This window comes from Melanaphis sacchari, unplaced genomic scaffold (assembly GCF_002803265.2).
Source record: "Melanaphis sacchari strain LSU unplaced genomic scaffold, SCAv2.0 Contig2_pilon_pilon, whole genome shotgun sequence".
NCBI lineage: Eukaryota > Metazoa > Arthropoda > Insecta > Hemiptera > Aphididae > Melanaphis > Melanaphis sacchari.
This window is the reverse complement of record NW_020271173.1, coordinates 5,941,035-5,968,489: the sequence shown is the minus strand read 5'-3', so window position 1 is coordinate 5,968,489 and position 27,455 is coordinate 5,941,035. Positions and strand designations below refer to the sequence as shown.

At 24.2% G+C, this 27,455-nt stretch overlaps 1 protein-coding gene across 4 annotated transcripts; it reads right to left on the bottom strand.

Moving 5' to 3' along the window:
• Positions 1-3,861: 3,861 nt before the first annotated feature.
• LOC112596022 (ras-specific guanine nucleotide-releasing factor RalGPS1-like) lies at positions 3,862-21,451 on the bottom strand. Of its 4 annotated transcripts, XM_025341463.1 has the most exons (15): positions 21,133-21,450; positions 21,011-21,075; positions 20,711-20,942; positions 14,312-14,411; positions 9,164-9,333; positions 8,156-8,435; positions 7,929-8,092; positions 7,723-7,865; positions 7,408-7,639; positions 7,164-7,343; positions 6,910-6,984; positions 4,632-4,751; positions 4,400-4,561; positions 4,231-4,343; positions 3,862-4,157 (listed from the first exon to the last, which is right to left on the bottom strand). In XM_025341463.1, exons 4-15 carry the CDS (start codon positions 14,384-14,386, stop codon positions 4,027-4,029), a joined length of 1,845 nt encoding a protein of 614 aa, XP_025197248.1. In that variant the 5' UTR covers positions 14,387-14,411; positions 20,711-20,942; positions 21,011-21,075; positions 21,133-21,450; the 3' UTR covers positions 3,862-4,026. The 4 variants fall into 4 exon arrangements, with proteins under 4 accessions (XP_025197248.1, XP_025197247.1, XP_025197249.1 ...); XM_025341462.1 differs by lacking the exon at positions 21,011-21,075; XM_025341464.1 differs by lacking the exon at positions 21,011-21,075 and having other exon boundaries at positions 4,400-4,558; positions 21,133-21,446.
• Positions 21,452-27,455: the final 6,004 nt, after the last annotated feature.

The window sequence follows — 27,455 nt, the reverse complement described above, 5'->3', positions numbered from 1 at the left end:
ATTAAATACATTTTCGAGTGTTAAAATTTCATAAATGTATTTTAATTATTTACCTTGTTAATATAGCCAAGTAGGCAATTTTTATAATAAATGTATTAAAAAAATATGTTATGTATTTCTAATTGTACCTAAATGGAGGGCCCTTTTTTTATTTAGCCGACCAAGTAATGTGTGCCCAGGCCGCCACTGTGAACGCGTATACCTATTATTATAGTTGAGGCTTATAATTATTACCAGATAGACCGAACCCGGTTAAACAGCTTATTATTTATTTATTATTCGTAATACAATATTAGCAAGACTTTGAGTGACGGGGATTAGCACTCGTTATAAAATATTGTATTGTATGAGTTACGAGAATCGTGAGCTCGTTATGCATAAGATGCGATGATTTAATCAGTTATGTGATAAAAAATAGATTTAGACCTACCTTATCTTCTTTGTGTTTCTTACACTTGACAGTAGGTAGACCAAAAGATTACATTTTTTTTTTTACTTGTGTACAATTTTTAAATCTTTTTATTTTATACTTGGTAGTCACTTATCAGTAAATTATCATACATCTTAATCACTAACCAGTAATTACCATACACGGAAACGAGAAAATTATTTTAAATGGTTTTAAGTTTTAACTATAAATTCCTGTAATTGATCATTTCACTGAAGTATGATGTATGCCTATATGACTTGATGAAAATTAACTTTGCCTATGAAATGTTCACTATTTTTTGTAAACAAAATTTAACATTTTTATTGTAGCCGTTCATACCCACAAATTACAATATAATAGCAAATGGTCTGGAAATTAATTTAACTTTAATAGTTTAGTCCAGCGGTTCCCAAATTGTGAACCGCGGTGCCCCTAGGGAGTAGGGGCACCGCGAGCACTTTCTGAGGGCACTGTGGTCTACGTTTCATTGGTTCTCAATGAGTAATTTTTTTTTGTTCTATCTTTCATGTTATATACGAAAAAATAAATTTGGGAACCGCTGGTTTAGTCTATAATACAAAACATAGACAAAAATATTATGTAAGATGTTTTATTACTTTGACAAGTGTGTGGACAATATACATAAGTATTGTACAAATAAATAATCTTAAGCATTTAATTATTGCTTTTATACATATAAAAGAATAAAATAAAATATGTGTCATATGCAAGTACACAACTAAATAATATATAAAATAGTAATCATTTATAGGCCATCAGAATAGGTGAACATTAACATTTTAGAACATCAATAAACATAATAGTATATCTACATATTGTATCATCATATTACTAAACTAAAATAATCAACAGTAAATATCTGATTTTAAACACAACAATTTAACAAAACAAACACAGTGGCGCCAATTACATACCTATTATAATTTATGATTCATCGCTATATTGGAATAAAAGCATGAACAAAGCATCAGGCATGTATAATAGTAATTTTATTTAAATGCTGGCAGGAAAAGGACGTTATAAGTATACAATTGTTATTCATATTACAAGTCAGTAGATAGATAATAATTCTAAAATGGACTAAATTAGGGAATGAAAACAATTTTTTTGCAATTTTAATCAATTGTAAATATATTAGATAAATATATTTTACTTGTTAACAGGTTTTTGAGATTTGACTTGTTTATTTGCATTTACTTAAAAACACTTAAATATTTTAAAATTATTTTGTTTAAACATATCATTATTTCTTTAAAATTGAGATCGATTTAGGTAAATATATAATATTATAAGTCCAGAAGAAAATTACTATTTCAGCACTATGTTAAAGATTAAACATTTGGTCTTATACATATTCAGGTTTATAAATCTAAGCATTTAGCACAATACAAAATCACTAACTAAAACATAAGTATACAAATTGTATGTTTTTTGACGACAATGTTATTTTGTCTTCAAAAAATTAATGATTAAAAACAATCAGATTTTGTTAATTTAGCACAATAATTATAACTCACGATTAAACTCCTGGTCAAGAAATAAAATCATAATATTATTGTAGATTATTTATTTTTTTTTAAATATTATGCTATATCATATTGATAACAATAAAACAATAAAATTAAAAATGAACACAACAAAATCTGAACATATTTATAACAGGAAAGAGACATTAAAAATCATCAATACAATTGGTTACAACAAAAAATTTAACTCCAGTTATGGTAGGAAAACCAAAATATTAGCACATTGTATAATTATGAAATCTATTAATAAATCTTATTTATTTATAAAACTTATATAGTATCACTCAGATTATTAATTTTTTTTTTTTAATTTTATCAATATTTAATTACATCTTACATGCTATTAGAGATCTTATACTATATTGGCTAATTATAGTTCTATGACAGTAAAAAAAAAAATGTTTTAGTTTTAAAAACAGAAACTTTTTAAACATAAAATGTTATCATCTCTAATTAAAGAATTTACAATTTTGGCAAAGATATTTTTACTTAGGCAAATATGAGTCATGAGTTAATGAATTATGGGAAATATTACCAGATGATAACTTATTAATCATGTGAAAAATAATACTCAAAAATTGAATTAAATGAGTAGAATAAGAGTGTACAAAAATATAATACTTAAAAAAAATTCATGATTATTCGGAATAGTTTTATATTATACCCAAAATTTCTCAACTATTTAAATATTTAAGGTTCACAACCTACTCTGTAAATGCCATCATAATTGATTATTTAAATAAAAAAAAAAAATCAATTAATATTTTATGAAATTGTAATTTTCACTTTATTATTTTCAATTATAATGCTTATAAATATAATAGTATAGGTATGTTTAAAGATATTAAAAAACATAGCTTCTACTAAATTTTTTTTTTTGGCAAAACAAAAATAAAGTTAGCTTGAGAAAATATATTAACAAAACATGCTATTTTTCAATTAAATTTCTAAAAAAATAATTTATAAATGTTTTTAATTTATAATAACTATCTAAATATTTTAGTATAAGGAACTTAGGCTTTGGCCATTTTTATTTTATTTTAGGACTATTTACGTGTGCATTTTCACAACTTAATTTAAGCATTTGTGGATAATATCAACTTTAACTAAATACATACATAATTATATAAACAACAGCTAGTGTAAAAAATAAAACAATTTTTAACAATCAATAAATTAATAACATTATTCATACCAAACTTAATAATTTTAAGATTCATAGATATGTTATTCAAATTTTCTGATAGGTATCTGCTAAACACAAATTGTTTGTAATCTTGTAGGAGAACAAGTAGCAGAGCTGATGCACAAACTTTAAGTATATAATGATGGATTTAGTTATCTTTTTTTTTAATGAAATATATGTCATATTTCATATTATACTATTAGATTAAAGATAATAATTATTTTTTCACGAGAATTAATTGCAATCAATGTAAACTAAAATATGAAATAAAATATTATTTGAGTTAATTAATTAAAATAAATGTAAAAACAAAAATTCAGACTTAAGGAGAGTAACAAAAAGTATAAAACACCATACTAAGTTCAATATATGTGATAATAAAGATATTAAGCAATTAAAATAAATTGGGTAAATCAACTTAATTAAGTATGTTAAACCCTAATATAATTAATTGCATGGCAAGATATATTATAACTGTATTTTTAGGCAAAAAAGGCAAGAATTAAAATAAAAATTTATATTTCTTATAGAAATGTATGTTTTTTAAAAAAAGTCTTTAATTTTAAAACATCTGATATGTGTTTTAAAATAGTATGTCATTTTTTTTAGTTTATTACAATTTAAATTTTTATTAAACTTAAGCTAACCAAACTTATCTTAACATTTTATATTTATATGTATATTATTCTATCTAAAAATCATCTTTGGTAACGATTATCACTTTTAGTACAATTTAACTCTCATATAAATATTATTTATATTAAAATAACCTCAAAGGTTGTGTTTATAAAATAATCTGATTTTTAAGTTTTTTTTTGTTTTCTATTTTTAAGTAAAAAATTCACATGAAATTTTAAAACTAATCAGTCGAAACTTATAAGGTTATCGGGTAATTTAGTGTCGGGTTGATGTACTGACTGTGCAGCATGGTACAATCGTCTATACCATTGTAAAGCTGTATTGTCACTCTCAGCTCGAAACTTATAAGTATTTCCTAAAACAATAATAAATTTAGTCAGTCAAATACATTATTTGAAAATATAAATAAATCAAGTTGAAATATTTACTTTGATCAGGATACTTGATTAAAAATGTATCTGGGTTATCACCAAGACTTATAGTACATCCTTTTAATGGACAAAGTTTGCACGGCTCTCGTTTAAAGTCATTTCTATTACAACTGTACAATAGAAAATATTATAAACACATACTGATATTTTGTAAATAAACATTTACCCTTTAAATGACTTAGGTGAATAATAAATTAATACTGATGCCCATAGTTGTATCCAATAACGCTGCCAAGTTGTCACAGCTGGTTTTCGTCCATTTTTTAAAACCACTTTACGCCTTAAACAACTTTCTAAACTTATTTTATGAGCTCCTTTCAATGTTCTACTTAAACATAAATTTAAATATATCTCAGATAAACATTTTATTCATTATTACAATAATTTATAGTACTCACTGAGAGGGTGACAGATTTAAGTTGGATAAATCTAATGTATTCTCTTCAATAAGCGAATCATCGAGTAAATTCCTTGAGTTAACAGTTGACAATATTCCTTCATCAGATTTATGGATCAAGCTAAAAAATAAGTTCATATTTAGAAAGTATAAAAAAAAATCCATTAAATCAGTACTTAATTAGGATTTCAAGATAACATATCCCATTAAAAATATCAAATATTATATGATTTTTACAAAGAAAAAAAATATATTAATAAGGTAGTTATTAGGTCATAAATTCATAAGATTCAATAAAAATAAAAACAACTTATTATTTATAAATTATTTGTTATTAAAAGTTAAATATTTATGAAGTAGCATTCAATATACTCACTTTTTAGCAAATACGCTCAACAGTATTTTGATTTTTACTGTTAGCATTGAATAATAAACATATTATAAAGTTTATAAATGTATAGGTACTATAAGTACTTAAAACAGTTAAAAATACTATGTCACATACAAATATATAATAATTAATTAATTACTATTATTGATGTTATATTATGATTACTATGTCATAAATATGTACATTTTACTATAAAAAATTAAATAATAAACTAGGAATTTAAAGTAGGTGAATTTTATTTATCTTATTAATTTTTTAAAAGTATCTTGTACTTGACTAACAATTATGCATTGAAAAATATTTTAATATACATTAAATTATTATTTAACACATAAGATATATATTAAAATTATATTTTATACTTAAACCTAAATATAATGGTTAATTAGGAAAATGGGCAACTGATGTTTAATTAATTAATTAATTTTATTAATGCTATGTAAGAGATTAATTCGCACAAAGTAAATAAGAATATTCTATTGTGATTAAGAATTCTTAATAATATAGAAATGAAAAAGAAATATTAATAACAACCTGACGTGGCCACGCATTGTTGTGGCTGTTATAATCCGTTTAATTAATGCTATATTAAACTTTTTAGAAAGTTCTTAATTGATAATATAAAAATATAATTTCATAAATAAGGTAGATAATGTTAATTTTTAACTATTTTTGAAAATTATTTTTATTATTTTAAATTATAAAAATGTATAATGTTATCCATGTTGTCTTCTGCTTGTCACCAGTTATCAGATGCTGTTGCAAAATCAAAATTATTGATAAATACCTTAGAGTTATAATTATAATTATAACACAATATCAGACATATTATCCCAAAATCAAACCAGTTAATTTTTTCTTCCCACTCTCCTTGCTCTCTTTCTCTCATAGATAATCGAGATATGTACATTTCTATATTATAAATTTGACAAAATCACAAACATAACCAAAATCAAAATTAAAATTAATAGAGTAGTTTTAGAGCGCATTGTACATTTAATTTTTATACATGAAGATATAGTAAATACTGTCTTTCTTATCAATTTATTGGCAATATTGTATCAATGAAATATAAAATATGTATGTATAAGTACATATAATCAGTTCTAATGAAATATTAAATGTTGTGAAATAAATTCATGTTTAAATATTTTAGAATTAATTTCACCTTTATATTGAACACTAAACATAAAAATGAATTGAATCAGCACAAATTTTTATCCAATTAGAAATAATAATATTGAATTAAACACATTTTGTAAATTTTTAAAGACCACTGTTTACAATAAAAACAAAATTATAATTTTCTTACTGAACAAAAAAATAAAATACTTCATGGTATGTAAATTGAATAGTCATTACAATAGGAGTTATATGTTATTTTATATTTGAATCCATACATTTAGTTTATTGACATTCATATATTATGAATTAATGTATCAGTGTCAATAACACATATTGTAACATAAAGCTATTTAATTCTTATACCAATTAATAGTTCAACAATTTACAATCATTTAAGAATGATTCAATTAAATTAAAATTGGTACACTATTTTTATTTATGCATACAAAGAAAAACTAATAAACAGTAACTACAAAATTATAATATTATGTAAACCATATAATAATAGTAATATTTATTTAAAAAAATAAAAATATAATTAATTAAAAATATTATGTTATTAAGAATACCTATAGATATGGTCATTTTTAGTTATACATAAAAAAGTATACAACCACACCAAAAATAAAATAGGTTTAAAGCACATAATTTATGTTTTCCAGCCAAAAGCAAAAATAAATTAAAAGCAAGAACTATAAATTGTGAAAATTCAAACAAAAAAAAAATGTGCAAATAATCAACACTCCAAAACCTAATTGCTTACCTATTATTATTACATACTGCAGATTGATTCACAGGTTTTTTAAGAAAACTACGCGGTAAACTTGCACTGCGGTATCTGATTAAAAAATAAATTTATTTTTAAAATGACTATAGTAGTCATTGACAACACATGTATAATGGATTCAATTTAAATTTATAATTGAATGTTGATAATATTTAATCCCACATTTAAAGGCCAAAAAATTAAGATTTGCTAGACTTAAGTATCATATCTTAATATTTGAGTATGCTTACTTTGAACAATTTGTTTTTTGCTGTTGCTGCTTGCACAAAGAAAATTTTCTTATTCGCATTAAGTCTGTTGATTTTGCAGGTGATAAACTCAATGAATCTAACAAAACTTGATTAACAGATTCTTTGGAACCTCTAGAGTTTTCTGTTTGGCAGGATAAAGGTTCTAATTTTAATGATAATCTAAATACAAAAGTAGAAAAGTTAAAAATCATTAAATTATAATTTAGTACATTGTAGTACATACTTATATTGGTCATCTTGAACAAACTTATGCAGTTCTTCAATATATCTAATTGAGTTTAAATAATCATTTATCCTAGGAAACCGAATCAAATGATCATATCGACTCTGCTGCATATGTGATATTACTCTTAAAATGTTATTCATTTTCAGTCGCCTTGCTTCAGATTCTAATAAGCCACTACTTTTATGAGGATGTGCCATATCAACATATACCAAATCAGTCAAAAATACACCTAAACATATGTAAATATTTTTTAGAAAAATTAATAAATAAATAAATATACCTTACATATTTTATTATACATTTATTATTTACCTAAATAAGGTATGCATGGTAAACGTAAGGTTTCTAGGTGATCCCGAAGATTCCTCCAATTATTACATTCTGAGAAAACATTGGCTAATTTATCAAATGATTGCCGATCTTTCTTCGACACATTGCTCCACGATTTGGAAAGTCTTATCAACAATATAACACATTTTGAAATTGAAATTCAATCACTTTATGAATTAAAAACTTACCTATAAACTGAAGCACTTTGAAGGGAGGAAATAACGGCAAATAATGAATGGAAATTATTAAGGTCATATAATTTTTTGGAGATCTTAATAAACTGAGTAATCAAATCAGCACGCAGTTTTGGAGTAGTACCTTTCAATATTTCTTGAACAACCCAAAATGATACCTAAAAATTGATAGTTATTTTAAATTCAATCCAAAATATTTTGTTATTCAATTTTGTATTTACATGATTGAATTGCCTAGTAAATGCTACTACATTTGGTGCAACTTCTAATTTTTGCTTTTTGTTCCAAGAACATGAAGACAACTCTTCTGGAGATATTTGACTGAATATACTTAAATCTAATAATGTTAGTTGGGCAGCCCAATCTTCCGGAAGTATACCAGGAGACAAAACACCTTTAGCCTTATCAACATCTTTTTCATCAACCGGTGAAACACTGTAAGGATGTTTTAATGTCATATTACAAGGAAGACTATGAGTTTTACATTGTCTTGCCAAACCACTAAAAAATAAAATAAAAAATATTTTAGTAATTTATTGTACACAAAATTAATTCTCAACATTCAAGTACTAATAAACAATACATTATATTATACTATAAGTAATTTAACAAAGTTTATATGATACGCAAAATCAAAATATCCCCAAATATTATGATACCAAATTACTTGTGAACAATCATTTTATCCTTTTTTGTTATAAGTATTATTTAGTTATCAAGTCATCCCGGCACTTGTAAACACAAATATGGTACCAAATACAAGGACTGTGTAAAATATTTTGTCATTAAACATTAATGCATTTAATTATATTACATTTCATCTTTTGAAAACTTTTTGTTTTAATTATAATGTCAAAATAAGTAAACCATTTTCGACTATAAGTTTTTGAGTTCATTGAATACTTAATTGTTTTTATTTCTAGTTAAAATTGTTTTAATACGAATACTGAAATCATTCAATGAAAATTTTCAATAAAATAATTTTGTAAACAAGTAAAATATAAACCTATTATAATAGTTAAACATATCATGAATATACTATATTCTATAAGAATAAGTAATAGTAATAAATAATAACAATAAATTATATTACTTTATTTTATTTTCATATTTTTTTTAAAATTGTTTATACCCTACATAATTATAATAATAATGGCTGTTAAAAGTATACAAAATATTAGTTTTTATTAATTTTATATATTTATTTACAAACAATTATGTCTACTCACCATGTTAATGTTTCTGAAAGACGTCTTCTATGCCTTTGTTCAAACGACGGAGTTGAAAAATTTGATGGATTTTTTTTCAAAGAGTTGTATGTGGTTAATTTTCTATACTCTGTGTTGGAAACTAAGTGTTCTAATTTATCATCATCATCGTATGCCTTTGACTTTACTTTCTGTATACAACACAACATTTTTGAACTTTTATAAAGATGTATAAAAATATTAGGTATAATTTGTAAAAATAATTTATTAAATAAACCACAGTTTTTTTTAATACAGTAAAAAATGTATATAAATTATTAATTTTAAGACAATTCAATATGAGAAAAATTTGAATACTGAACAATAAAATGAATGTACACTGATTGAATGCATTATCTTTACAATAAAATTACTATATTATGTATAGTTAACATATTTCATATCAATTAATGATAATAAAATTGGGTATGTATAACATAGAGTAATAATTACTCTATGATGTATAATAATATGTTATATATTGGCTACAGAACTAAAACTATTTAGTATTTTATTATTATAATAAACCGTTATAACTTAGGTACCTAATAAGTAATAATAATAATGTTTATTAAATTCAACGCAAGTTCAATGATATTAAATGGATATTCTTCTGCAATTTGATAAATTATCAAACAGAGAACACCTTTATCTATTTTTAATAAAAATAATTTAAAATGAAAAAAAAATTTATTGTATTTTACATTAAATTCATTTTAGAACATGATGATATAATAGAAATTAGTAAATTAAACCGATCATAATAAAGTTAAATAATAATAACTAATAAGTAATAATTAAAAAAAGATAAATCCATAGGGCATAATTACTATACGACACTGATATTTTTTAATGACAACATTCCTGTGTATTATAATATTTTGGAAACAAAGATAATGCAGATTATCCGTGAATTGTTCGTAGTAATCAAACCAAAAATAAACCATGCATGTAGGTAAGTAGGTACTTAACTAGTCTAGTCGTAAAAATAAGCTATATAACTAGAAATCAATGATTCTCGAGAAAATAATACAAAAAATACAAAATGAACGTAAAGTTTTTGTAAAGTTTGAATATTATATCTTATGTAAATTACATATTATATACATAATAATATAATAGGTATGTCTTACGTCTTTTAAATACTGGTATTTTACTACTTCGTGTTGTAAGTCAGATAAATGTATTAAAATTTTAAAACTTTAAGAACGCAGGAGTCAGAGGTTAACGTTAACCTCCTCCCACCTGCACGATATATTAAAAAAATTATTAAGTATATTTTTATAGAGTAAAAGTGGTTTCTATCAACCAACTTTTTGTAGTATAAAAACGTACATTTAACTCCCTACTCAATCCTAAAGAAATGACTATAATTTTTATATTTACCTATTATAAAAAATGTCAATGTTCGTTCCAAACACCAAATTTGAAAATCATGACTTAACATTTCAATTGCTACGTCATTCATTGCTCCCATCCAATATCAAGGTTGCATACTTTTATAAATGAATTTATTAACACTATATAATATTACTACTACTATCGTTGATCTATGAAGTATGTATAATCATCCTGATTTTATATTTTATGTACACGATCCACGTTATCTTATTAATGAGTATTAACTCCAATAAAATTTTACTATTTAAATTATGTACGATTTATATACGTTATTTTAAAATACGAATAGTTATACAGTATATACCGTATACAAAAATAAAAACATAGGTACAATGTTAATAAACAACAACATAATACAGGTCCTAATTTATTTAGGGATTGTAGCCATTTATTTTTTAAAAACATATTCATTAAAATTCTGATTTTTTGGAATATATTTTATTTGAACTTTTAAGTATATTTAATGACCATACTTTTAAATAATTAGATTATTTATACTATTTAATGAATATTGTTTAAGTACTTATTGGTTATAGACTAGTCGTCAACCCGAATTCACCAATAGTATTACCAGATTATCAGAAGACCTTACGTCAGTTTCGATATTTACGATAGATATTTCTCTGTATTTTTTTGATTATACATATAGGTTAGTGTAAAATAATATGATTTAATAATGGAATAAGGGTAAATACTTATAAAAATTTAAATTGTATTTTATTTATTTTAATCGTGTAATATGTCGCTGGATTGTCGCTATATTGTAAGTAGGTCATATAATGTAGTTTAAAGTAGCAAAGTTCATACCTATTTTTTTTATATTATGAAATATACAATCTTTATAAAAAGTACAATAAGGATATGTGCTAAAATACTTATCAACATGAATTTTCGATTAAGAGACAACCCTACTAGTGGCATTTGACTGAAAATTTAATAATTTAATCTTATTTTATTATTATAATTTTTATTTATGCAATTATAAGATTTATAACAGGTCTCGACACCAAGTTCTTTATAGGCGACGCCTGGGGTTGCCAGGTATTGTTTGGGTGTGGAAGTTCTACATAAGTGGGTTGTAGTAATTTTGGAGACGATTATGAAAACGTTTGTAGAATTGACCAGCGTCTTTAATTACATTTTTCACAGAGTTATCTTCATGCAAGGAGTAATTATAAACAAAAGGTGGAGCATTTGTAATTTTCCTAAGTGCTATATTTATATTTATCTTAAAAACATTATAAATAAAATAAACATTATGCTTAGTGATCACCTATATAATCTTGAATTTTTCCCGATACCTCACTTAAGTAATCGTTTATACATAATGTATTAATTCAAAATTACAAATACTGGCTCTATTATGTATTATTATAATTAATTAAAAATAATTTTTGTACAATCCATCATATACGGAGAAAGGGAGCTAAGCCTGCAATCAACAACAATATACGTAAAACAGAAGAAAAATATAAATATATGATATTATTATGATCAAAGGTATTTTTCTCTTATAACTAATTTTTATAAATTGAGTGAAACTATAAATTATGAATACAGCTGACACGACAAAAAATATGTATTACTTCACGCTTAAAGAACATCATAATATTTAAACAATTGACTTTTTTTTTAGAAAATAACTATGAATATCCAGACATAAAATAAAAGCTATACATTTTATTATTTTATATGACACCGATTACCGAAGTCTGAATCTCCGCTACGCTTGCCGACAGTAAATTATTATTATTAATCGTTTTTCATTCTAAACATTAAAATTAATTCAAGGCAATGACCAACCATTGAATTCAAATAAACATAACGACATTAGTATAATTTATAATAGTGTACACTAATGTTGATTTACATTTTGATGTTCACAAAGTTGTTCTTGAATAATGATAAAATGCACAAGGTACAATGAACTTTAATACACTAGTAGGTACTGCACAATATTATAACCATGTTTGCAGTATCTATTAATCTATTATTCGTATATTAAACGAGTACGTCATATTTTAAATAATTTAAGACACTAGCATAATTTAAGAACCTACTAAACATACTACTTACTATAATTGTTATTATTATTAGTAGTAGTAGTAGTAGTAGTAGTAGTATAGTAGTAGTAGTAGTAGTAGTAGTAGTAATAGTAATAATATACTGAAACAGATTTCTCAAATTTGAAATCCAAAAAATATAAGTAGGTATAAAATCCTTTAATTAAGGTAATTTAAAATCTATTATTTAACTATTACTATATCAAAATGCACTAGGTTACTGTTATAGCATAACATAAATATGCAATAGTGCATATCGCAACAAGTAATTTCCCACGTTTAATCGTATAAGGTGCCGCATCGGTCAAAAATAACAAAATATATTTGATTCCACTAGACTTCTAATCATCTCATGTCGTCTTCGTCAAAAATTTATAAGCAACTACCAGACGCTCATTATAGCCATAAAATAATAATATGATTTGAATAAAGACATCAAACATTTTTGGTAAAGGAACCTTTGTGTCATGAAACACACATTTTGTTTTAAATTAAATCATTTTTTTTCAAATAATATGTATAATTGCATAAAGTTTCAGCGAATTATTATTTTTTTTTTTATAATAGCATTTTAAAGTAATAACTAAATAATTAATTAACTATATTATGATATAATAAACATTATTTTAAGAGCTATTCTACAGTGATAATTAACAAATGGAAATATTCCTTTTACAAAGTGTTTCATGGTGAACTAACAATTGCAATACCATTTGTTCTATTGAACATTTTCAACTTTTTTTTCTTTTTAATTATCAATTATCATCTGCAATACATATAAATTAATTTTTTGATTTTTTTTTTTTTTAATTTTCCATCTGATATTTAACAAAATCAAAATAGCCATTTTGTTGATATAATTTTTAAAACATGTTCGAAATAAATAAAAGATGTTTAGCCGTTTAATTTCTACGATTTTTTGAAGTTTGAACAATTGTATATTATTTCAAATAGATTTTCTGGATAATCGATAGTTGATAATCATTGTAACATTGATAAACAAGAAAAAAATTTGAATTTAAGCAAACTTTAAAAATTGTTTAAAAATTATTGACTCGATATTAGTAAAAGTTTTTGATACTAAATTTTTTCTAAAAATGAAATTCACAAAATGGCTATTTTGATTTTTTTAAATATCAAATAGAAATTTTTTTAATTTTACATAAAAAATGTTAAAAAAAAAAAATCAAAGAATATTTTAAATGGAGCGCAAATAACAATTGACAATTAAAAAAAAAAGTTGAAAATGTTCAATAGAACAAGAGTTATTGCAATTGTTAATTCATCGTGAAATACTCTCTATATATATAATTGGTTTATTATTTTTAATTTTGTAAAATCCTTTATAACATTGGATGTTTTATTTTTAGATTAAGATTAAATCTCTATACTCATTGATAAGATAATTTACAAAAAAGAATCCAAATATAAAAATTTTACTTTTTGTTTGTTATATTTTATTATTCGATATAGGTACCTATTTTTTCATTTTTTAAATATAGGTACAATATTATAGTTTATATTTTTATATATTTAAATGTTTGCATTCTAATATAAATGTAGCAGTATAAAAACACAATAGATACAATTTTTAAAATATTAAAAACTACGAAACTTATAATATTAGGTATGTTAATACATTATATTAAATTTGTGAAAGCGTTACCTCAGACACGTTAAGCGAAGGGAAATTGTCAATAGAAACATCTCTGGGCATATCTGCATACCTCATCTTTGCCATAGATAACTAATATTCATTATTCAGTCTGTAAATAAAAATAAACAATTACAGTATAAAACTATAAATATATTTACTTAAATAGAAAATAATTAAAACAATTATAAAGCAAGCAAATTTAAATTATTTATTATTTACAAACATAACTATGAAATACTCAAAAAAAAAAAAAAAAAATTAAAACGGTATTTTAAAGATATTATTTATTAAATTATTTCGATCAAAATTATTATGAGAGAATTGTTTGGAGAGAAGTTTTTTCAATATTGTACTGTATTATGAATATAATTTCTAAAAATATCAAAAAATGATTGATTAAATATATTTGTATATGGACAAATGATGTATGTATGAGACAAAATATTCTATTAAACATTTCTGTTTTTTATACAATTAGTTCATGAACGCAAATAAGTTATTTAGTTCATAGGTATATTTAAAGGGGAAAGTGTTACAATCAAAATATAATCGCGTATAGTATAAACTATAAAGAAAAGTGTAAACACCTTAGATAATAATATATTTAAAAAAATGGTAAACACCGTATAATGGTAACAGGAAACCGAACCGGTGTAATGCTTGAAAAAAATACTTTATACTAAATATTGTATATTAATAAAACACATCAATACATCATAACGAAGTATGAATAGGAGTGCCAAAGGTTGAACAACTACGATATATATAATATAAGTTACAATTATAATATGAATTGTTATTCGTGAAAAATAAGCAGTCAAAAATTTCATGTAGGTTATGTTAACCTTCAATTATCTAACTAGAAGCTGGACAGTTTTTTTTTATTGACACGAGAACGTAAAGGAAGTATATATAATATTACAATTAATGTTTCTATTAAAATAAATTGAACTAACGGGCATGTGATATACGATATAATTTACGTGTATCTATTTAAACTGAAATATTATTAAAATAACATTTTTAATATTTTTTCAGAGCAATGCAAAAATATATAAGCAATTAAATGCATTTTAACATTAAAAAGAATAATAATTACTATTATTATTTTGTATATTCCTAATCTAAATTATTATAGTCAATTAATTTATTATTAAATTTAAATATTTTCACTTTTTCATTTTTACTTAAATTATGATATCTGTCTGAGTAATTTAAAATTGTAAATTTACTTTATTTATATTTATAAAAATAATAGTAAAATGATTTATTTCGCATGTAAAATTTGCTGTTATGATGTGTTAGATTAAGACAACACATTTGAATATGACGTTCTCTTAATCTCTTATTAGGTACCTATGTATTTTTATTTATTTTTTTGTTAATGGTGATGCATTGTCACAAAAACTCATAAAATTGAATTCACTAAAAAAAAAAATAATAATTTGATACTTAACATTTCATTTATTCAAATATTAGATTATTTGTATAATAACTTTTATTTTTTGTATTATTTAAATCAAAACAAATTAGATAATGAATGAACTGCATCCGGTCAACCAGCATTGATTGCATTTATTCAACCATTGCCTATACCCGTGTTGTAAAAATAACATATATTATGAAACTGTTGTACAATGAATATTATAATATGTAAATAATAACACCATAGTATTTTTTCTAGTTACTTGTTCTCAGATTCTATTGAAAAAAACAGATTTTAATTTCTTAATAAAGTTATAACTAAACTAATGGATAATAATTTCCAAGTATCTAATCATGTTTGGAATCCAGCCAATTAAATTATTTAATCTAAGTCTAACTAAACCAATTTGTTATAAATAACTTTCAATAATTGTATTGCATCCACTCTAATAATAATAGATTTTTCTAGTTTTCCCGAATTTGCTGTAAAAACATCGTTTAGTAGAAATGTTCTAAAAAAAAAAAAAAAGTCAAAATAATACAAAATTTTAAAATCTAACTCATTACTAAGTTTTTAAATTACCTAATTACTTTTTGTTAGGCGGTTAAATGTAAAAATAGTTCAACATTTTAAACTTGAAACTAAATTATTTTATAAAAATAAGATCAAGGCTGAGTTCATATTTTTTTCAGAGGGTTGGATTTTTAACCGCATGATTTAGATATAATGTTATACACTTCATTCTAAAATACAATTTAATACTTTGTACATAGGTACTCGTTTTTTTCACAAAAATGTATCTTATACGGATATATAAAGTATAAAATATATACTAGTGCATAATTTATATCCCTAGGCTCAACCACCAAACATGTACGTATTAAGAATAAATATTTAAATTTTTTATTTTATATTATAATTTATATTCTATAAATTATTTTTATTCATGGGCTTTACAGAATTCGACTTCGTAGTTCACGTGTACATATTATTAACTGCATTATACTTGGACTATCTTATAGATAAGACAGTAATGTCAAATTCAAAAATAGTTCTTCATTCATGTACGGTCAATAACCCACAATAGCAATAATTTTCTTGCTAGTGTCTACTGACAATACTGTTATTTGATCTATAAACGATTTGCAACAAATACGATGTGATGAGACTATGAGACTATTATAAAATCGATTCTTATAAAAAAAACTATAAATAAATGTTCTTAAAAATAGTATTATTTTATTTCTAAACATTTAAACAATAACTATAAACAATATTTTACATATTATATATTTTGCGGTTTTACTTGTACAAACACTTGCATAATATAATATATTTATTTAAATACTTATCTGAGTGATTAAATTAACTTGTAATAAATATAGAATAATATGATAGTTAATTTTATATCCTTATATTGTAACAAAAACCTTGTAATTTTAATTTACATATATACATTTTTAAGTAAATTAAAATAACAAGATAACATATTAGTATAACATGACAAATATATATAGTATAAAACTAACTTAAAAATAATAATGCATTAATTAATTTTATAATATAATACAATATTATACTTATTTTTAAGTATTTTAAAATATGTATATCAAATTTAAAAAACAATAAAAATAACATAAGTATTAAAAAAATTGAATGATGAAGAAATTATTTTATTCAAGCTTACCTACCTAATAACTAATAAGTAATAGAAAAAGATTGCATTGTGTAATACATTAATAATTAAATACTAGGTATTAATTTTTAATAAATAATATCCATTTAAATTAAGAAATTTTAAATATTATATTACAACATAACTTATACTCGTAATATAACATACATACAGAACATGCCCAGCTGGTAGACCCGTGACTACCTTCCCTGTTTTTAAACACTTAAACAGTATTTTTTTTGTCATAATTACTTTTTTGGAAAAGCATTTACATTATTTTACTATTAGAAAAATGATACGAGCTATATTGAAATAAAACTAAATGGAACGGTGTTTTTATATATGCAAGTTATATTTAGGAGTCCGCTGTCGGCATTCATTACCATTAAATAAAACGATACTAACAGAAAATAATAGAATTAAATAGTTTAGAACCAACTACTAATTTATTTTTAGTTAAACCTTTGAAAAACGTTAAACTCAAATAGTTACAAGTAAAATGTGAGTTTTTTTAACATTTGTGTCTTATCTTTATATTATACATAGATTATTCAATAATAAAAATAATTTATTCTTTATTTTATTTTATTTATAATAATATTATAATTAAATTTAAACAAAATGGCTATCCAACTTTTTAATGTATTCCTAATACATAAATGACAATAATAGTAGGTATTATTATATTATAGAATACCTAGTACCTACATCAACTAGTAACTATGATCAAAAATATTAAAACTAAATGTCAAGAACTCAATTTCCAATAATTTTTTCTACTTTTAATTCTGATGCAAGTTTGAATTTTAATGTACAAACAGTTCAACTTATCATTAACTTAAACTTTATAAAAGTGTGATATACAATAAAGTTTCCAAAATTCATGACATAAGCATATAGAATATAGATAATATATATAATATGTAGGTATACTTGAATTGAATATTTATTTATTAACAAAATTATTAACTTATACTCAGAATACATACAAATAATTGTGGCCTATGATTAATCCATTAATTTTTATTATATTAATACATTTTTCATTAAATCCAGTATTAATTTATCCACTTAGAATCATTTTTCTTAGTTCTGGTTTTTAAATTTGTTAAATTAATAATACTCCATTACTTACAAGTAGCAAGGAAAGTAGCCTATCTAAGATAGGTAATAAGTAATGTAATTATATGTTGACATAATATCATTGGATAAGTAACTTAAAAATAATAAATAATGGTTAAGTTGTCACACGCAGATCACGGTTAATTCCAACATAACTCTTTCATCACTGATAAAAGGGACAACTCACATTGTAAAGATAACGTAGAAATGCACATGTGTTGGTGACAATAGATCGCAAGACGTGACTTTTTGTGTACCAATAGAGACTGGGGAAGGCTGAATAAGGGTCTCTACTGCCAAGGAGAAGGCTAGTCCTGGGAGAACACAGAGGCCTTTGATAAAGTCGTCAGCCACTTAAACTGGTTTGACTATATTGTCACTTTAATCAGTGTATGCACACAAATTATTCAAGCAACATCTACCAAAATCAGATTTTGCAAGCAACAACTGAACTTTACTTTTCAAAGAGCTAAAGCAATGTTGTTTTTTTTAATTGAATTCACGTGTTTAGAGTTGTTTTTTTTTTTGTACCACCTTACTTTTTTTGACAAGCATAACATATGCACTGCTGAGAATCAAGTAAGGTGTATGATCATAATATACTCTATATTATTATTATAGTTTATATATTAAATTTATAATACGGTATACTTGATCAAATTCTTGACTATGTGACATAGAGTACACCGAAGATCAAGAAGAAGATAATAACAAAAATTTTATATTTGTATCTGGTAAGTGATTATATTTTCCAGCACTTATAAGTACATGGAAGTATCTCCCAGATCCAGACTCTTCTATTGTAGACCTAACTATCTTTTACAAGATACTGTTTTGGTCTCCACAATTATAATTTTCAATATCATGCCTACCCTTTTTTCTTTTCTTTTTTCATTATTACAGTAGGTATAATTAAAACTATAGTTTAAATAAAATTACTCATTTATAATTTTATCTTTGTATATCAGTCTCATAATTACATTTTTAAACATAAAAAGTATTTATTAGGTATAGCTAATAAGATAAATTATTAATTTAGGTGAGTATAAAAATATAAAAATATACAAAAATATTATTTACTTTAAAAAATTTACTCATATTTTAACAAATCACAATACTACATTTATTAATATAAGTAGTGGGAAGTAAATATCATCTCGGTATCAACAATTTAAAATAAAATATGAAAACACATTTAATAGAAAACATAATATTTAAGTTGGAAATTAAACCTAAATAATTGATAATTATACTTTAATAGGTAGTAACTCTATATCTGATTGTCATGATAAATTGACATAGGTACCTATTAGAAATAATTAGTAAAAGACAAAATAACATTAAAAATATATCCAAACATTCTAAGATAAAATGTAATTAGTGAAGTAGTTAAATTAAATAATTAACGTTTATATGGTATATTAATACAAATACACCATAATATTAACTATGAAAATCATTTTATAACTTTAAAACAAGTGTCTACTAATATATTATACATAATTTCATAAAATAGTAGTATAATTTATAATAGGTATTATTTTTGTTAAAAAAAATTAAATTGACACTTAAATTCTAGTTTTAAGTATATGTGAGTAAAACCATGAAATGTAACTCGTGAAGTATTAATACAATAAAAACTATAAATTATACATTACATTCTAAAATAATATTATACTAGGTAATAAATATTGAATAACTATATCTAAATAAATAGTTACAGGACAATAACTCTAATATAACCATCTAGCACAGTATAAGTTTGATTAATTTAGATTGTTTATCACATAGTTTTGTTTTGTTATCTAGTCCAATATTTGTAAAACCCATAAAATAAAATGCATAGCATATAGAAATATTCAAATTAGGTAGATAGGTAGTCAGTAAATAATAGGCAAGTGTAAGACCTCACCTAACCTAACTTAAATCTTAGCATTAAACAGATGATTATGAAAAGCACTACAAAAGCAGTTCCCCTATTATCGTCGGCTTAAAACAGAAAAACAGTTAAGTAGATAGTAAGTAGTAATATATTATATGGTTAGTAGGCAACGAAATGTGTCATAAGCATATGGGAAAGATATTTCCAATTCAAATTACTCAATACATACAAATATATAATAAAATATATACATAAAAATCTAGCAAAGACTAATAGTATAAAATAAGAAAATAAATTACTTACGCGGTTGATTAAGAACAAAATCTCTGAGCAGGAGTAGCTTGGTATCAAAGGTAGTTGTTTGGAAGTATGATGAACGGTGTTGTAGACAAAAGAAAAACTGCGACGACAGGTGTGTTCTGCTGTACTTGTTTTTAATTGGCCGAAGCGGTTAAATCTTTACGTTATGGTCGACTATCGGTCAGACGGAGTTTTTTTTTCACGTGGGAGAATCGAGAAGCAACGAGACGCGATCCTGAGGAAAATGATATATTATTAAGGATTCGCACCAAGGCGTCGTGAAGTTTTGTATTCGTGACCTACAGAAAACCGCGAAACGGGCGCCGAAAAAACGCGTACACAAATAATCAGTCGGAAGGAAACGTTAACTAAAAAATACAACGGATACGGAAGTCTAGACTCGTTTGCACAGTTGCACTACCTACCTGTAGTGGCAAAGGATCCGAGGTAAACGTATGCTGCCGTTTCACGACGTACTGGACGTCACTGGTGGTTGTTGACGTTGTCGCGTACTCGCGTGTAATAAGTAATAACGATATTATTATAATTTATAATGCTGAAATATTTTATTATTATTAAATAATAATATGATAAACACAACAGTGATAATAGTAATAGTAATAATAATAATAATAATAATAATAAATAAGTTCCGAGCGCGCACGACGGCCGACACAAACAGTGCGTTGCTTGCCTATGCCCTATACTGATCGGTCTGATCGTTATCACTCGGCCGTCCGTAGCGTAATCAGTCTTTAGTCGTTGTACAAGTAGTAAAACGCGCAAAACACGCCCTCCACCGCGCAACCGGAGCACCGTCGACTCGACCAACTGGCTGTTGTCGTTATGTTTGTTATAGTAGTTTTATAATAATGAATGAGAAAAATTCTGCCAAAGCGGCAAAACAGCAGCTGCAATAGGTCGCAGCGGTCGCGCTCCACAAAACATAACATTTCGTCATTATTTTCATTATTATTATTATATTACCTTATGGCTTATACATACGTCGTTTAAAATATAAAAACACGATATAATATAACATGATCATACGTTATTATTTTACCTACGTGCTTTATGTAGCACTGTGATTTGTAGCATTTACAATTAAAGACAGCTGGAACGCCGTGTTTCACAGTTAAACTGTTTCATTTAAATCGAATAATATTAGTTTTTATATTATTAATTTGTATTGCCGTTTAAATAATATTTAGGTATCTAAATTTTAAGAAACTATTGTGTTATGTCCATTGACGTCCTGGAAAACAGAGGACAACAGACTAAAATATCTATTACATTACAGTATTACATATTAATATATTATACAAAATAACTTAACCCTTTTAAAACGTAGGTATAACTCGCACTGTACCTACTTATTGAAGGGGCTTATTTCGAGCGGGAAACCGTTGTGCCCTGGGGTTGCGGAAGCGGCTCATGTCATCAACCTAACCGTGCCTGAGCAAAATTGGCGCGCCGGGAGGGAAGTTTGAGGGTGTCTGGCTCTCAGGAGCTCACCCTGACACGACTGTCCGAAGGAAATAACACCGCGATTAAATAAAAGGGTGAAGTGTCGCTGGCCTAAAAACCGGACGGACTGTTCAAGCCCCGTAACACACGAAAAGATGTACCTACCTACTTATTACCTATGTAAATTGTAATATAATATTAATCATTTTTCATAAATATATATATTACATAATTAAATAATAATCAAATTATTCAAATTGAAGTTGTTGTATGAAACTTTTATAATATTAATATAAGTGTCCACATTGTAGCATATTTTGATAATATTATTCCAAGCTAATAATTTGTTGACAAAAACGTAGGTAGATGAAAATTTTTAACTTCAACTTGAGCATAATCTAGTCAGTTGCTTTAAAAATGTATGTTCATCGTAGGTTGTATTGTTACAAAAACTCAATTATTAGCTACTATAAACTTGAATACATTAACTATTTATTTTCATTACAAAATTCTAGAGTAGTAAGTTAAGTTTGCATTTGATATTAACAATCGTATAGTATTCAACCGTCGCTAATCAAAGAATGTGGTTATTAATAATACTAATTTGAAAATAATTTAACTAAATAAATACAAAAAAATTCCAAGGAATTAATGTAATTTATTTATGAATTTTCAATTCTTTTAAATAATATACATGAATACGTTATAGATACTTAGGTACATACACTGATACACCTATACTATAAGCTATAAGACATCTGACTAAATATATTTTATAGATATCTTAATCGTTCATAATGTATATTATGTATAAAATATAAATTATCATAAACACATAAAAGTATTTATAATAATAATATATATAAAAGTACTAAGTTTAAGGACACTTTTAAATTTCATTAACTACAGTCTTTAGTACTGTAAAAAAAAAAAACTTAATAATAAACATTTTTTTAATGAGCCAGTTCAATTTCTACAGTACAAAATTCCATTGAGTTCCTTCGATTTAATTAAAATTCAAGTATAGTGAGAACATGCATGAGTATATTTTAATTATTGTATGGAAATATCTTGAACTTTGATGTAATTTTTTTGGAGTGGCCTCTCTATGCTTGTATAGAAACTTAAAAACTAAACTCAATGAATAACGAATACCTACACAATATGGATTTCTGGTGATAAGATATCTTATTGTATATTTCTGATACATAGTTATTAATCATTAATTTTTTTTAATTTTGCTCATTGTTAATATTTTAATAAATCATTTTCATAAATGTATCCTTTGCCTATAAAAATGTAAAGCTATTGATATATTGTTAATGTGATTTTTAATGTAATTTATACTTTGTTTTAATTTTTGTTATAATATTTTTTTATTCTGTTAATTTAAGCCGATCATGTTAAATATATATGCAACGTAATCCCTTTCTGATTAAAAAAAATATTATAGTATTATACACATTAATGTTTCTTTAGTGAAAAAATAATATACGAGTATCATATTGATAATCACTAATTATTATTTTAGAATTTGTTCAGAAGGGCAACATAATTAGGGAAGCTCTAAGTATTTGTAAAACACTCATATGATATAAATCATATCATTATAAAGTATAAATAAATAAATGGTACACTTTTTTAATGTGCCTTTATAATATCAATACGATGTATAACTAGTAGGTTAAATTTCAAGAGTGATTTCGGGTTCAAACTATTGTTAAAACCTCAAGGCCTTAAGAACTTAAAATAATTTAAGTGTTGTTATTTTTAAGAATATGTACAATAATGCAGGCCACTGCAGTATAGAAATCTTTTAATAAAAATTATAACAATGACTTTGGAAAAAATTAAAAATAATTAGGTTGCTAAAACTTTTACAGCCATCTACATAGTAATCAAGGTTAAAACAATGTATAAGAAATGACAACAATTTTGTTATTAAAATCGGGATATGATTAATATTATTTATATATATATATCATATTTACAACGGTTCTTTAGGCCTTAATGTTACTGTTGGCCAACTAAGTACATAATTTTATATTAAATTTCGACGTAAAAAATTTGCCCTTTCAAACCATTTTCTGCGAATAACTGTTATTATTGATAGATTCGTCGTATACTCGTATTAAAATATTAAAATCGCGTTGCTACTTGCTAACAATAAAATACGTATGTTTGACGTATATGTTTTAACTTCGTACCTGTAGTTTTGAGAAATGCAATAGCTTAACCGATGTTTATAATTTATATTGTATTAATAAAATTGAACAGTATAATCTAAGCTTTATATATTATGTATATTGTTAGGTACCTACTATGTAAGGGTGAATATTGCTAGACGTTTTTGAGTGAATAAATCGTCATTGGGGTAAAAAGTTCTGAATTTATAATGTTGTAATGCCTTTATTGTATATTATAATATATTATCGTTTACTGTATAGATATTTTATAGGTTACACACTTACACAATATTCACACCGTCAGCTCCGACCCCTTGGTCTTTATCGGTGTATATATGTATGAAACAACTATATTACGTTTTCTAAATACCACAATGATAAGGCTTTGTATACGTCTCCATACTATATGGAATAACAAAGAGGGACTTGAAAATTAAAACTAAACGTATGGAAAGTAGAACCGAATATTGGATTAATTCAATGAATTTTTATTCAGTATACGTATTTCAGTAAGATAATAATGGTTCAGAAACTCAATTAAATTTTTTTCATGAAATCGTTTTATAAGATAACAGTGTATTGTGTATGATGCAATAGATTTATGTTTATTTCTTTCAAGTTGGTATTGTTATCTTTAGAGTTTAGTTGGGTTTCTATCAGTCCTAACCATTTTGATTTTTGAAGTTAATTTCCTTTTCAAACTTTGTCGCGCATTATTATCTATTTCGCTGAGACTTAGGTTTGGACGTGTAAGTTTTTTGTTGCAATGTTCCTTTGATTTAATTTTATGATATTTTATTTAGTTGCATTTTAGATAATTAGTGATTATCCTGTATATTATGTTATGTCTTTTCATATGTGGCGTGTGGTTTCTAATAATTGTTATTTCTAATTGTTATTTCTAAAATTTATTGATAATACTTAAAAACAACAAATAATGAAAATGAGTTTAAGATCTTTCTCTATGATTATTAATTTCATTATATATATATATGTATAATATCAACGCTTTAGAATGTATACACATTGCTTATACGCATTCAATAATTACTACCTATATATAAATGTAGAAAGATTATTAGAATGAAAATATGGATTTATAGTTTTGATATTGCTAATTATGTTGGCAATTTCGTCATAATATATAGCTGTTTTTGAAGCCAATATTTTTTTGGTTTATTTATACATGGCTAGTTTTGAAATTGGCTTTGTGATATAGGTGGTTCTGAAACAAACATTGAAACATTTTAATAACAACAAAACATTAATTTTATTTCATACCTTAGATAGATTAAAACTTTATTTGACTATATTTTATTAACACATTTTACCGCGAAAAAAAAGATGTTTGATTATGGCCTGTTTTGAAATAAGCATTGTTAATCGTTAGATTGGCGATTTTGAAACCAACCCCAATTTTCCATGATCAGTTTAAAATAGTTATAGCCTTGTTTTATATTTAATATTTTTACAGAATCTGTAATACAATATGACCATTTAGGATCTTAGGAAACACAAAAAAACAATTTTGAAAAAATGTTCATTTAGCTGATTTTTCAATTACACACCTCATATCAAAGCAATAGTCATTGTAATTATATTTTGTTACCTATAATATAATATAAGTAAATGGATAAATTATAGTAGCATAAAATTTCGAGAAACTACAAATAAAAATTGGCAGCTACAAATTACAATTAAACGGCCAACTAAAAAATATTCAATAATAATGGTAAGTTATCAGTGATAATTTTTAACATTCATTAGACACTTGACAATTAACTCCGAAACATAAAATTATAAAATATTGCTATAACGAACCTAAGCAAGTATCTATAGACTTTAATCGAGTTTTATAATTAAAGGGTGAGTAGGTATAGTTATAGTTAATGCTATTGGTAATTTTAAGTAAATAAATTACAATTATTGAAGACAAATAGTGAGAGGCTTTTAATTTTTTACAACATATTATTGAACTTAAGACATTTATTTTATCATCCTTGTACAATATAATTTGTGATTGATATTTTATATGGTTATAACTAACTAGAATTTATATTATGATTTAAGTTTGATATTTTCTTTCTGTTTTTTTATTTCAATTTACTATTTTTTAATGAGCTATATTTTGACTTACATTTTGCGCTCTTTTAAAATAAATTCACATGGTGAATTTATACTCTTTACTCTTTCATTAAATATTTTTAACTATATATAAATAGTTGTATTATGTATTAAAATAAAATTTTATTATAAAATTCAACATTCAAAATGTTTAGCAGACTATTTCATTTTTTGTTCTATTTAATAGAATAAAGACTAAACTAAGATCGTCATAAACGTGAGCGTTAAAAAAATTAAATATGTTGCATATTATTCCCATAAATTTAAAGTACCCATTGTATATTTATGTCAACATATCTATCATTTTATATTCATTTATATATTATATAGACAATAGGTATCATGAAACATAGTAAGTGAATAAAATAAACCGTTATGTATACGTTATTGTGTTCAAATAACCTAGGAAATACGGTTGACAATTTATGCAGTTTCCAATTTTAGTGCATGGTAATAGGTAAATAAATAGTTCAAGTACCTACTAAATAATATAATTTTTTATCATATAGAAAATAAATCACTACAAAAACGAATATCTAAGTATATTAGGAATAAAAAATTCGACAATGGGATTTCTAAAAAAAAAGAAACTTTCTGTTTTTTAATCATAGTAAACATTGAATAAAAAAAAAAATTTGAAATTAAAATTTTTGGAGGTATATTCAAATGTTATTTTATGATGGTCACATTAAATGTTAGAGGTATGCAATACGTTATCTTTTATGTAATAGATATATACTTACAAGTTACAATGAAACATATACGTACTATATCAGATTTTGACAATAGAAAGAAAAATATTATAAATAAAATGACACGTATATGGCCTATACCTAGGTCACTTTATAGTTTTATCTTATTTTTATTCTGTGTTTCGACTTGTCCTTCAAATTTATAACAATTACAATATTGATATGTATTATTCATGTATACGATGTATGCTATAATATTATATTATTTCAATAAAATAA

What these genes read in the sequence shown, in the direction of transcription:
- LOC112596022 (XM_025341463.1), bottom strand. Translation starts at nt 14,386, where the DNA reads ATGGCAAAGATGAGGTATGCAGATATGCCCAGAGATGTTTCTATTGAC. An exon ending in CAAAGTGCTTCAGTTTATAG is followed by an intron (nt 7,866 to 7,928) that starts GTAAGTTTTTAA and finishes ATTGTTGATAAG; the next exon opens with ACTTTCCAAATCGTGGAGCA. An exon ending in ACCATGCATACCTTATTTAG is followed by an intron (nt 7,640 to 7,722) that starts GTAAATAATAAA and finishes ACATATGTTTAG; the next exon opens with GTGTATTTTTGACTGATTTG.